General features: G+C 33.6%; 2 protein-coding genes and 1 pseudogene across 5 annotated transcripts; 2 read left to right on the top strand and 1 right to left on the bottom strand.

Annotated features, from left to right (window-relative positions):
• Window positions 1-839: 839 nt before the first annotated feature.
• Window positions 840-2,574, bottom strand: LOC116348846 (DCN1-like protein). Its single transcript, XM_031780015.1, has 5 exons — window positions 2,463-2,574; window positions 2,060-2,357; window positions 1,338-1,878; window positions 1,211-1,251; window positions 840-1,095 (listed from the first exon to the last, which is right to left on the bottom strand). Exons 2-5 carry the CDS (start codon window positions 2,060-2,062, stop codon window positions 940-942), a joined length of 741 nt encoding a protein of 246 aa, XP_031635875.1. The 5' UTR covers window positions 2,063-2,357; window positions 2,463-2,574; the 3' UTR covers window positions 840-939.
• LOC116348928 lies at window positions 2,470-2,918 on the top strand (annotated as a pseudogene).
• Window positions 2,919-4,068: 1,150 nt separating this feature from the next.
• On the top strand, window positions 4,069-9,561 carry LOC116348845 (acidic phospholipase A2 PA4). 4 transcript variants are annotated; one of them, XM_031780010.1, is made up of 6 exons: window positions 4,069-4,411; window positions 5,454-5,596; window positions 5,686-5,855; window positions 6,642-6,836; window positions 8,377-8,464; window positions 8,586-8,991. In XM_031780010.1, exons 2-6 carry the CDS (start codon window positions 5,454-5,456, stop codon window positions 8,911-8,913), a joined length of 924 nt encoding a protein of 307 aa, XP_031635870.1. In that variant the 5' UTR covers window positions 4,069-4,411; the 3' UTR covers window positions 8,914-8,991. The 4 variants fall into 4 exon arrangements, with proteins under 4 accessions (XP_031635870.1, XP_031635873.1, XP_031635872.1 ...); XM_031780013.1 differs by lacking the exon at window positions 8,586-8,991 and adding an exon at window positions 9,181-9,561 and having other exon boundaries at window positions 4,086-4,411; XM_031780012.1 differs by lacking the exon at window positions 4,069-4,411 and adding an exon at window positions 4,724-4,925.
• The last annotated feature ends 2,648 nt before the right edge of the window (window positions 9,562-12,209 follow it).

Genomic DNA, 12,209 nt, shown 5'->3' with positions numbered 1-12,209 from the left:
GTGTAAGAATAAAGGGAGTTGAATATGATATTTTTAAATTTATCGATCCGTCTAATTGAGAGGTGACAAATTAAACTGTTTAGATATTGATTGCAAACGACCAGTATATAAAACACACATTGTAATACACGATTCAATAAATTCTGAAAAATAAACTTCAATGTGTTTAAAGGTAATTCATTTTATACACTAGCCTCAATTATCTTGGGTTTCGTTATATTGGGGGTGCGAATTATTTCACACCATTTTTTTCTTGGTATGACTTCAAATCTTACTATTCGAGTCTGCCATTTGATGTTGTTTCACAACAAAGAAAATGGAATGGAAATTGTCGAAGTATTAGATCACTATTATTGAGCCATTTGACACTCAGCCGCTGCATATAGTTACGCTACCATTACACTATGCTTACGCTATGCTGCGGTTAGGCTATGGCTACGTTGCAATTACTCTGCGCTTACGCTAGAGGTGTCAGCGAACGCGTTCGTAGAAAGAAATGTTTGTTCGTATAAAAAAATGGTTCGGGTTCGCAAAGAATGGCACTACGAACGAACGTGTTCGTTCGCAAAGTAGAAATTGTTGTTCGTGTTCGTTCGCGTTCATAGAGAACCTTTAAAAAAATCGAAATACATCCAGAAAATCGCCTTTTTTATTATTCCTATAAATAAACTTTTGTTCTATTAAAATCAAAACATTTAAAGATTTTTTAATATTTTCTTTATTGAAATTCGACTGTAACTTATAATATCGAAAGTGTTCGTGAAACACATTTTAACTGGTGACAACGAGAGACAACATAAAGGTTGACATCAAATAGAAACGCATTTGTTTTCGGTAATATTTTTTTTTAAGTTAAAAATTGAGTTATTGGTTGGATTAATCGGAGTTGATGTGTTCTTTTTCGTTGCTTCTATTTGTCGATGTGTTTATCACCGATTGTCATTGGTAATTTGTGCGAAACCATTCGACAAAATCGTCGATCAATACCGGCCACGCAGATTCAGAGTCATAATTAGACATGTTGTCATCGATCTCGGTTATAAAATCTAACAGCAAATACCACACGTCTTTTTGAATCGGACGATTGTTAATTTTCTACAATAGATAATGATAGGAATAGAAAGAAGACGAAAAAAATCATTAGAAAATGATTAAAGAAAGAGTAAAGAAGATGATAAAATCAGGTAGAAAACAAGTGTGATCAACTTACCGTCAAGAATTCGCACCATTGATCAAGAAATTTAAATTGACCTGAAATTAGAGAAAAAGAAGAGTAAAAAATGTTTTAAAAAATTGAAAATTCCATATGAACTTTAGACAATGCGTTGCCAAATTACCTCTGAGCAAAATGTTCCAGTATGCGATGGCCGTTTCCAGATCGATGCCTTTTTGTGTGTCGTCTTTTGCATAGGTGAATGTGAAATGATAGAATTCCTTGAATTTAGTTGGTAGGCGTAATTCATTTTCCACTGCTGGTAGTTTTGATCTTAAACGATCTATACAATCAACGTTCAAGTCCATAAAACCGGTGATAAATTCCTTTTTTGTGAATTCACATTGATTTTCGGCGCGACATTTCCATGCAAAGATCAAAACCAATTTCGATGTTGGATCGAGTTGTAAGTCTTCCAAAAATCGGCATACACCGTCGGTTGAGGTTTTTGTCGGATCATGCGGATCTTCGTATCGTCGGAATAGCTGTGCGATTTTCGTTTCTTCCGAATAACGACTGTATCTTTCGGGATTTGTAAAATAAGTATCGCTGGCCTGATCCAACTTCCAATTGTTATCTTGTAGAATCAACGTTGCCGTCTTTTCACTCGTCTGAGTAAGGGCCATAAACATCTTCAACGTATCACGTTGCACCTTTGACTTGTTCTGTATGTGTGAGAAACAAAAATTTGTTTGTGTGAGAAAAAATCATGTCGGACGCAAAAATAATAATATTCCGATTGCTATCGATTTCAAGTGATTCCACACGCACTGGACAAACCACACAACAAGTAAAATTCCACTACGATTTTTTTAAATTATTTTTTTTGGATTTTTAGCGACTTACCATGTTTCTCAAATAATTTACGTCTTGAAACTCACAAAACTATATTGGTTTTGGTGAGAACACACAAAAAATATATCAAAAATGTCTGATGACTTCGAAAGATTTTAATGCTTACACTTTGGCTGCTGATGTTATACTCATTGCAAATAAGTACAACACAAAAATAATTCTGTTCTGTCTCATGGCACTAATTTGTCTCATCTACCTAATGAATTTCAGTTTAGTTTCGGTTCAATTTCGACTAATGACATATAGCTCTGAAGTTGGAGATGATCAAAGAGAGGGTGTGGTTTAATTCCTAAAGAAAAAATTCGTAAATCGTAAGGTCAAATATTAAAGAATGAACACCTGTTTACATAAAATATATCAAATGCACTTAAAAGAAATTATTCGGATATTTTACCAAATTTTGCGGCAAAGGTGAAGAGGTAGCTCGACTCACAAAAGAAGCGATGAAAGGATCGATGACATTCCAAGAGGCGCTTCGACTACGCTTAAATATTATTCAACCGACACAGCAACAAATTCGGAAATTTCTTCAATCACGACCAAGCACATTATCGCCAGGCATCAAAGGGCTCGTTGACCGGTTACGTGATGCAAACAAAACGGTGTACCTAATTTCAGGTGAATATGCTGCATTTGATATGAATCAGCCAACATCGCGAACTGGCGGCAAAAGCGAAGCCATCCACATAATTCGAAAATCGTCGGAACAAGCCGGAAATGTTAATGTGACCATGATTGGTGATGGAGCCACCTTGAAGCATCACCGCCGGCCAACAATTTCATTGGGTATGGGGGCAACGTGATAAGAGAAGAAGTACGAGAGCATGCAATAATTATTTGCAATTTTTGAATACATCCAGCTTCAATGAACCGTTTTGTCGTTCTTTGGCTATTGATTGTGTTTGAATACTATGCTGAAATTTCATGGTAATAATGTACAAATCTGCTCATTTGAGATGTTGCGGAAATTAAAAAAACTTCCGGCGAAAAATGTTCGGGTTTGGAGATGAAATCTAGAATTTTTTTCTAATTTGATCCAACGAATGAACGACTATTGCCATTGGCGCCGGCTAAATACAACACAATATCAGTCGATGAAGATATCTCAAGAACCAGCATGAGTCCACATGTTTATGATGAAAATGCCCAAGTTCCAATAAACAAAGCAAATAAGCCTCAGGTGAATCATTGTTTTTGTTTGTTTATTGTTCAATGGATTCTTCTGAGAGAAACTGTAAAACGAACAGCATGTTGTTCGAAAGCGCAAGATATTTGGTCATTTAAACAATTCTAGAGATATTTACATCAATCATGAATGGAATAACTGTAACACCGCAGGCCATTAGTTAAAGTCCGAAAATTAAAATTCAAGCAAAGCCCAAAAAGAGTTTCAAGTATCGTTTATTGTTCTTATATTCAATGCGATAGAATGAATGTATTTATTTTAAATGTATAGAAATCTGACTTTAAAAGCGTGTATTCTTCTCTGCAAAAATACGATGAGAATGTCGCTATGCATTTTCATTTGAAATGTCTATAACAGTTGAGCGATTATTCTAGAATCGTCACGCACATATTTTTAGATGACGTATCGCAAGAATTTTATGAATGAAATGCAAGGTTTAATGGTATCGTTGTGAAAATTGAAGATATACTTGGTGTATTTTGATCAATCCAATAAGTTCTCTTTCTGCGATTTGCCGCATTGAAGTGGATAAAATACCTAGGTACGTTGTCTTGTATGTACTGCATTGGTGCGTGGCATAGAAAAGAAAATACATGCGCAATCATACATAGAATTTGTATTTTCAACGTGAAAGCTTCTAAACGAACAAAACAGGCATTCAAATTCAAGAACCAAAAACACATGGGTTATACTCTACCTATAGATGTACGTTGATTTATCCAGTGTGGTATGAACTCGGTTTGTATACATGTGTATCTTTCGCGTCTTCTTTGTGTTTACAGACGACACGTACAAAAGCTTCGCTGCGCGTATTCACACATTATTGGATAAACGATGATTTTTTTTCTCTCTTTTGTGAGCTGTTTTAAGCATGTCAGTGAAAAATTCTCAATTTCATCGTCTACCACAATAACAACTGATTTTCGGCAGTCGTTAAGCAAACTGTCTCGTGTGCTAGCTCGTTCACTTAGTTCACTGTAGTCGTTACATTCATTTGGACACTTTTGCTTCGTTTCATTCACTTGTCTATCGATTTTTGGAGAATAAGAACCATTTTCTCTAGCAAAAAAAAACGTTTTTATTAATTTGTCTTATTCATTCCCAAAAGCAGAGCTGATTTTTTAAACCAATTTGAAATTTGTATGTAGATTTGAAGTGTAAGTAATAATGAAAATGTGGTGAATGGACTAAAGAAGTGAATCTTTCGAATTTTATTTGCAAATGTTTGGTAAATTGTGAATTCTCAAATTAATATTCTTCCAAAAGTTCTAGAAAAACGTATCTAAAAAAATCTGTCCAAAATCGATAATCATTAGTGAAATTTGGCCCAAATAAATTTTGGCACATTTTCCATGTCCTTAAAAAAAGTATTGAAAATAGAAAGCTAAAAATAGTACCTACGATTGTTATATCCTTTTTTCATCACTTTTGAATAATTACAAAAAAAAAATGTACTAATTTATACCAAATCTCGAGAAAAGTGCCATATATCTGTAGTCTTTGCATTTGTACAAAACTCGAAACTTACCTGTGTACCTGGATTGCCTTTAGATAAACGATCGATATACGTGTTATATACGTACAATATTTCCGCAATGAAAACGTCATCTGAGATATGGTTCTAGTAAGTGGATTGCTCTTGGTTTTCAACCGGTTGTGTGTGCATTGGACGTGAGTAAGCATCGAGTAGCATCTGTGAATGGTATTGGGACGTCAAACAGTCGCATTGATGTTTTTTTCCCCTATGAAACAAATTTCGTTCAATGCGTTTATCTTTTGTGTATGCGAGTCAGTAATTTTATCGGCGATAATAAGCAAATATTATGGTTTACGTGTGTTGATTTGCAATTATTTATTATGTTCGGCAAGTGCATGGACGTGTTTTATGTTTCGAATTCTGCATTCAATGCTCAAACAAGATTGCCCGACAAAAGTGATGGTTTATCGCGCAATGTCTTATGAGGTTTTTTCCATACAGACATGATTTTTTTTTGTTCATTTCCATTTCAAGAACATAAATATTTAACGAGAATGCGGAAAAACAGTAATATCACGACATAAAACCGAGTGCGATAGCAATATAATAAAACATTATTGCAACACAAGACCAAAAAAATCGTTCGGTCATTGAAACGAGTGGCTTAGTATTTTGATCATAAAATTAATTGTATTGAATGTGATTTTGAATTTTTTTTACAGATGTCAAGTTTACGGGCGATTGCTTTGATATGTGTGTTATGTGTTTTGGTGTCCGAATCGGCTGTGTTAATCGCTGACAATCTCATGCACCGTATGATAGAGTTGAATTCCAAACGACCGTTTTGTAAATCTCATGTCGACAGGTGATTTTGCAATTGAATTTCGAATATTTCGAGTCGATAAATCAAATCGTTAAAATTTATTCCGTTTTCGAAATGATGAATTGAAAAAGAGGCGACATTCAAAGAATGCTTCTGGCGTCTGATCAACGGCGTGTACGTTACGTTCCGATGGAGGTGATTGAAGCTTTGGAAAAGGAATGCAAAGAAGTTGGCGGCTTGCAACCGGAAATTCAAGGAGGTCTAGCTTTTATCTACCCTGGCACGAAGTGGTGCGGTCCAGGTGAATCATTGTTTGTTTATTTGTTCAATGGGTTCGACTTTTTTAATTTTTACATGATTTGAGCAAGTGCAACATTTCAAAACATCTTCCAACTGATCACTATTTACAAAATCGGCTTGGATTCTTTTTTTGCCGCAATAATATTTTGTTCACGCTTGCGAGCAATTCGCACATTCATACGTTGTGAAAAACACGTTTTTAGCTAATGGAAGTAAACAGTGTTAATAATAAAAGACCACAAACAAATTTAACCTTCACGGTTGATGCCATTATTGTCGTCTGCCGGCATATACATGCGAAGCGATCTCAACTTACTTTCAGTCAAATGCAAACTACGTAACATTTATTCGACAATTCATCACCAAATAGAGCAATGACAAGCATGAGCTTCTGTTTATATAGAACCTTTTAAAAAGAAACATTAACTTTTCCATGGCCATTGGCTATCATGTTTATTGGGTTTGATGAATTTCTTAGTTTTTCTGTTATTTTTTTTTTAAAGTACTATGCTTATCAATAGATGACATTCAAACGGTGAATATTGTCTCTTGATATTATATAAGAGTGTTTAGCGTGTTTCTAGCAATCAAACGATTATGTATGCTGACATATGCTAAATGCGATTAAAACCGGTAATTATAAAATCAAACACCCAACAAAATATTAAGCCATACATCTGTTGGAATTTGAATCTTCTACATAAATTCCATGAATTTTGAGAACGGCAAAAAAAGAGAATATTGCGATGACTTGTTATTTTAATTATTTAATCTAAATTAATTTCAGGTTCAATTGCCGAAGAATATAGTGACGTAGGACGGTATGCTGAAGAAGACAGATGCTGTCGAGAACATGATTTATGCCCACAAACTCTCTCGCCGGGCGAATGCAAGAAAGGTCTTTGTAACCAGCAACAATTTACGAGAAGCCATTGCGAATGTGATGCCAAATTTCGTCGCTGCTTACAACAATTAAATACAGGTAGAAGCAAAAATAAAATGTCTTACATCCGTAAGATGAACTTTTCCGCACTGTGATCCACGACATGAAAGAAAACTAAATCTGACATTAGTTTTAGATAAAAATAATTTTCGAAGCACTTTTCTTACAAAAACTACTAAAGATGGGAATTTTTGTATCGGAGCCATGCCTATATGATATCGTAATCATGTGAAAATTTGCAGAGGTTATTTTTTTCATAAAAAGTTAACATTCTGAAAGTTTGAAGAAATTTCAATGCATATTAAGGGTACTTCCCATACAAAATTTCGTTTTAGAGCGAAAAATCCAAAATTTTGTTCGGGAGGTGCCCCTAATATTCGTTGAAATGTCTTCAAACTCTCGGAATAGTATTTATGTGTGATAAAAATAACCTGTGCAAAGTTTCAGCTCATTACGATATCATACAGGCATGGCTTCCATACAAAAATCCAAATTTTTTGAATTTTTTGTATGAAAAGTGTTTCGAAAGTTGATTGTATCGCAAAACTAACGTCATATTCGGTTTTCTCGTACCCAAAAACCCCCCAATACACATTTTTGAGTGTTTAAGAATACATTAAATATCACTTTTGGAAGAAAAATTGAATTTTTCCCATGGATGGACATGGGCATCACACCAGACATGACACTTTACCCTGTCAACCAAAGTCGCTCAAAATCTAATGGTTTCTATTCCTCGGCACCCCCAATCATCCTGTGAAGTCAGATTTTGAATTACTTTTCTTGTTTGAAAGTTATCGTGTTAACAAATTTTTGCGTACAGGGTACAGCGTACAGGGTACAGGGTACAGGGTACAGGGTACAGGGTACAGGGTACAGGGTACGCACATACATTCGGACATCGAAAAAACGCTGGATTCGTGTTCCCTGGCCCCAAAAACACCCAGAAAACACATTTTTTATGGGTGTTAATTTTTCGACCGATTCCAATACTTTACCTTACACACTAGGTGTGTGCGGAAAAGTAAAATGCCACATAAAAATTAAGTCAACGTACGCAAAATGTACGTTTTAAAAAAATAACGCTTGACATAGCATTATATGTGAAAATAAAATATATTCATGCAATTGACCTTTCGATGATGATTGCATAAATATTTGAAACGAATATACGCTAACCATTACAAATACTTTATATGAATGAAACGGTATTGTATCCGTAGATAAAAGAGTCTTCAATTCTTACACGAAACGCGTACGTTGTTTACGATTGACGTGTTTTATTACGTATATGGAACGCATCATCAGCCTCTCATGATAAAATCTCTTGTTCACAATGACAAACACATTTGAACTTGAAATGTGATAACACGACGCTATTATGATTCCACGATTGATGCGGATCAAATGCCTATTTCTATTTCAAAAATGGTTTTGAATTTTATTAGCGGTTAAAATTGGCCCAAATGTGTCATTAGTATTAATTATCACGATATTATAGACAATAACAATTTGTCGGATGAGTTTGTTTTTTATTTTAACTTTATCTCTTTTTGTCTTTTGGATTTTTCCGGAATAGAAACAGCAAATACGCTTGGCGCTGTATTTTTCAACGTCGTCCAGGTAACTTGCTTCAAAGAACGGCGTCCTTGTTCTACACATCAAAGGTAAATTAAATTATTTTCAGTGATTCGTTTTTGAAATTAATATTTTCCATAATTTTGTTTTGATTTTTTTTTGAAATTTATTATTTAATTTTATTTACAATTTTGTTTTGGTTTCCATTAGTTCAAAATCAAATTGTTCGTATGGATTTTATAAATCGGAGTCATATATATCAGCGCCGCTTTTGTCGGCTCTTAATTCAGGCCAATTAAAACCGCACGTGTATCACGTATCAAATTCAGAAATGAATGCAAGATCGATGTATTCAAACGCATTTCATTCACCTAATAGCAGAATTTTTGCGAAAGAAACACCCATGGAATTGGAAAATTCAATTCGACTGGCATCCTTGGGATTGGCTGCTAAAAATATCTTTCATGACATGGTTGTGCGGCGTCTTATTGGTTTTACTCGCTTACTAAAGTTGGCCACACACATTTTGGAAAGTTAAACTTTCATCTATTTATAAGCTGCCTATGATTATTCAGACACATTATGACTCATCAAAATTTTAGCTTCTAAACTAATTCTAACGATTCGAATACATTTGATATTTATAAGTTCTTTTAATTCGATATTGTTTTAAATATTGAATAAATTTTGTGTACTTTATTTTTGTTTTTTATTGCGTTTTAAATCTTGTTTTATTGCCCAATCATGATGTTGATGACTTTTGTTTCAATTGAAATTCACGGTTTATTTAATATTTTTCCCGCAGAGTTGGCTATAATAAAACCGTCACAGATGAACTGTGCTCCCAGTGGAAATTCAGACCATCCGAAAAATACATAGCAAGCATTCAATACAAATGAACAAAGAAATAAATTATCTTATGATGTTCTCAGCGGGCTAGATGCTTTAAATACTCGACGCGTTCCAGGAAGTAGAATATTAGAGCTAAAATTCCTTCGTTTTTAGGAATGGATTTAAATAGCCTTTCGATCAAATTATACCTCTTTAGCAATGAAATTGCAGTAAGTTTATGTCACAAATTTGAATTGCTCAAAATTCTAACACAACAATTGTATTTACACAAACACAAAATAGTTATTTATTTACTCAAATCTATATACAAATATTTATCGATAACACACATAAATTGTGATTTTTCATTTCAAAAAGTATGGTGTAAAATAGTAAGTATATACAACGTAAGTACGTGCTGCTTGGGAAAGGTATATTTTCAAATATTTACAACCGTCTCCATTTTTGTTCGCGAAACTTTGGATCTCTCTTAATGCTTAATTTGAACATCTTTGTTTTCGTTTAAATTAAAGAAATGGCAAAATATTTGAATTTTTTTATTGATCTGTTTACCGTTGGATTTTTCGATAATTTTGAATTCCAAATAAGCATGAATGAACGTTGTGTTGATAATTGAAAAAAAAAAAGTTTTTTTCTGGGAATTTCCCGCATCAATAAAAAAATCACAATTCCCAGAAAATTGAAAAAATAAAATATTCACACATCTTATTCGCTTAGTACGGGTATTTGTGTCAAATAATGAGATAAGAAACTCTACGTTATGCTATAAGCGGAATGAATTTGTTTTTACTACGAGTGTTTGACTTTTTACAAAAACTACATCATAAATTTGGTCACAAACTAACCGATATTGAATTTCGTACCATCACGCGAAGGATAAATATATGCTTTCAAATTTGTCCAGAGATATATTGCGTTAGTCATATATGCAAATTAAGTCAAAACAAGCATTTGATATCACATTCGTGTGAGGTTGACAGTTCAACATGATTTTAACGATTTTAGACACAAAATTGAATTGTGTGAGACATAGAGCGATATTCGACAGAAAAAAAACCGTGTTAACGGGAGGACGAAAGATGAGACAGTGTATGAAGAGAAAAAGTTGCAAAAAAACCATGGCACCAGATTGTTTGATTGTTGTTTATGTTTTTTCCTATTTAAATAATCAAATTAAAAAAAAATTATCAAAAAAGGAAGATATGGAGTCAAACAAAATAAGTTTTACGGTCTGATTTTCGACTCGATAAGCATGCGAAATGAAACGTGAGAAGATACCAGGAGTGGCCAATATTTAAAAATCAACAACATCTTAAAATTTACGAATGAAAACAACATTTGACGCGTATTTATCCAAAAACAACAATTCAACATTCCATAAATGCTGGACGATATTAAATGCCATACACATTTAGTGATTTATTCAAAGTTGCTACTTCGCATGTGCTGAAATACATATTCAAAATTTGAGATTCAAATTACGTCTTAATCAAGTGTTAAATATGATCACCATTTTTTCTCTCTCTCTATTTACTCGAACAAATTTATTCTTTAATCGAGATCATAGAAAAATCAATCTAGCACAGATGATAACTTAATTATATCAAGAAAATAATGACAACGAATGACCGAACGAATGAACGAAAAAATAAATTGCGCTAGTATTTTTCCTCCCAATGGCAAAATCGCCAGAAATGCCAGTGCAAAAACGCAACAACAACAACAAAAAAACAACAATAATAATAATAATGCAAAATGTTAAAACATACGATCAAACGAAATAAATATATGCGGCGCACACAAAAAAACAGCTATCGAATGATTCATTAAAATCGAATGACATATTCAGAGCCAGATTGTCTAGTTTTCAGCATTTTGTGATGTTGTTGCTGTGCCTGTCACCATTGCTTTCCGCTCAATATGTACAACGTTAAGCGTTGAAAAATGAGTTTAGTTCAGTTTTACAATGTTTTATATATGTAAATTAATGCTTTTGATATTGACGCTGATCATTTGCCTTGGTATATGTGCGATGACGCTGGTATTGATTTGATTTGGACTGTGTTGTGTTGGTGCATTAAAATACGTGTTTATTACTCTTTGAATATTGTTTTAAAAAAAATGATAATAGTAATAAAAGAAATAGTCGATGAACTAGAATTGTAAACAACTTTGTCAACATGACGAGATATATATCGTTCATAGAATTGTCTCCTTACAAATTTGGATGTGAACTGAAATTAGCAAGAATTTTGAATTTAATCATTGAAAAATTCGCGACTTGCTAAAAGCAAGACTGAGAGTAAAAATTGAATTATTGGAATATGAATCGAAGCCATCTGCTGTTGTTATTCAAAGCATATGTAAAGACTTCACGCATTTCATTTAACATACAATAAAGTGATAATAAATAATAGTAACGCGCGACAAAAAGAAATGAAAATTAATTACAGCAAAAATATTCAGCGACTGCAATCAAACTGCAAAAAAAACACACACATGAATAATGTGTGTTTTGTGTGCTTTTCTCTCTCTCTCTCTCTGTAAACTGTGTTAGCTTGTATGTATCAATCTGGCGATCACATGCATGTGTGATGAATTTAGAAGAAAAAAACACACACACACAGTTCGCTTGTTGGCAGATTATTAATCTTCCGATGAAGTGAAAAATTGTTGTTAATTTGCATAAATTCCACGATAGCTAGACTTGGTGGAACTTGAGCTTGTTATGACAAGCCAGAGCCTATGTGATCGACAAAATGAAACTGTTCCAGAAAATGAACGACTATCTATTCTAACATGAAAGGCAAATAAATCAAACAACTTCAAAGGAAATGTGCTTCGGTCAGTGTGTATGACAAATGGAATGGATACTCTAGTTAGATGTTTATTCATTTCCAATTGCTTTATTGTGAGCTGCTCATATTTTTGCTCTTCAAACACCTTCTTTTTTGTGTGTACACTGTACAGTGTACACGCTAA

The sequence above is a fragment of the Contarinia nasturtii genome, unplaced genomic scaffold (assembly GCF_009176525.2).
Source record: "Contarinia nasturtii isolate CC-2019 unplaced genomic scaffold, AAFC_CNas_1.1 Cnas_scaffold_2678, whole genome shotgun sequence".
Lineage (NCBI taxonomy): Eukaryota > Metazoa > Arthropoda > Insecta > Diptera > Cecidomyiidae > Contarinia > Contarinia nasturtii.
Note: the sequence above shows the minus strand (reverse complement) of the source record. Positions and strands in the feature narration are given on the sequence as shown.

Excerpts from the sequence above, each read along its gene's own strand:
- LOC116348846 (XM_031780015.1), bottom strand. Across the intron at positions 1,252-1,337 it reads CTGGAACATTTTGCTCAGAG|GTCAATTTAAATTTCTTGAT; the intron begins GTAATTTGGCAA and ends CTCTAATTTCAG. Across the intron at positions 1,096-1,210 it reads AATGGTGCGAATTCTTGACG|AAAATTAACAATCGTCCGAT; the intron begins GTAAGTTGATCA and ends TATCTATTGTAG.
- LOC116348845 (XM_031780010.1), top strand. The coding sequence starts at position 5,454 with ATGTCAAGTTTACGGGCGATTGCTTTGATATGTGTGTTATGTGTTTTG. Across the intron at positions 5,856-6,641 it reads CACGAAGTGGTGCGGTCCAG|GTTCAATTGCCGAAGAATAT; the intron begins GTGAATCATTGT and ends AATTAATTTCAG. Across the intron at positions 6,837-8,376 it reads CTTACAACAATTAAATACAG|AAACAGCAAATACGCTTGGC; the intron begins GTAGAAGCAAAA and ends TTTCCGGAATAG.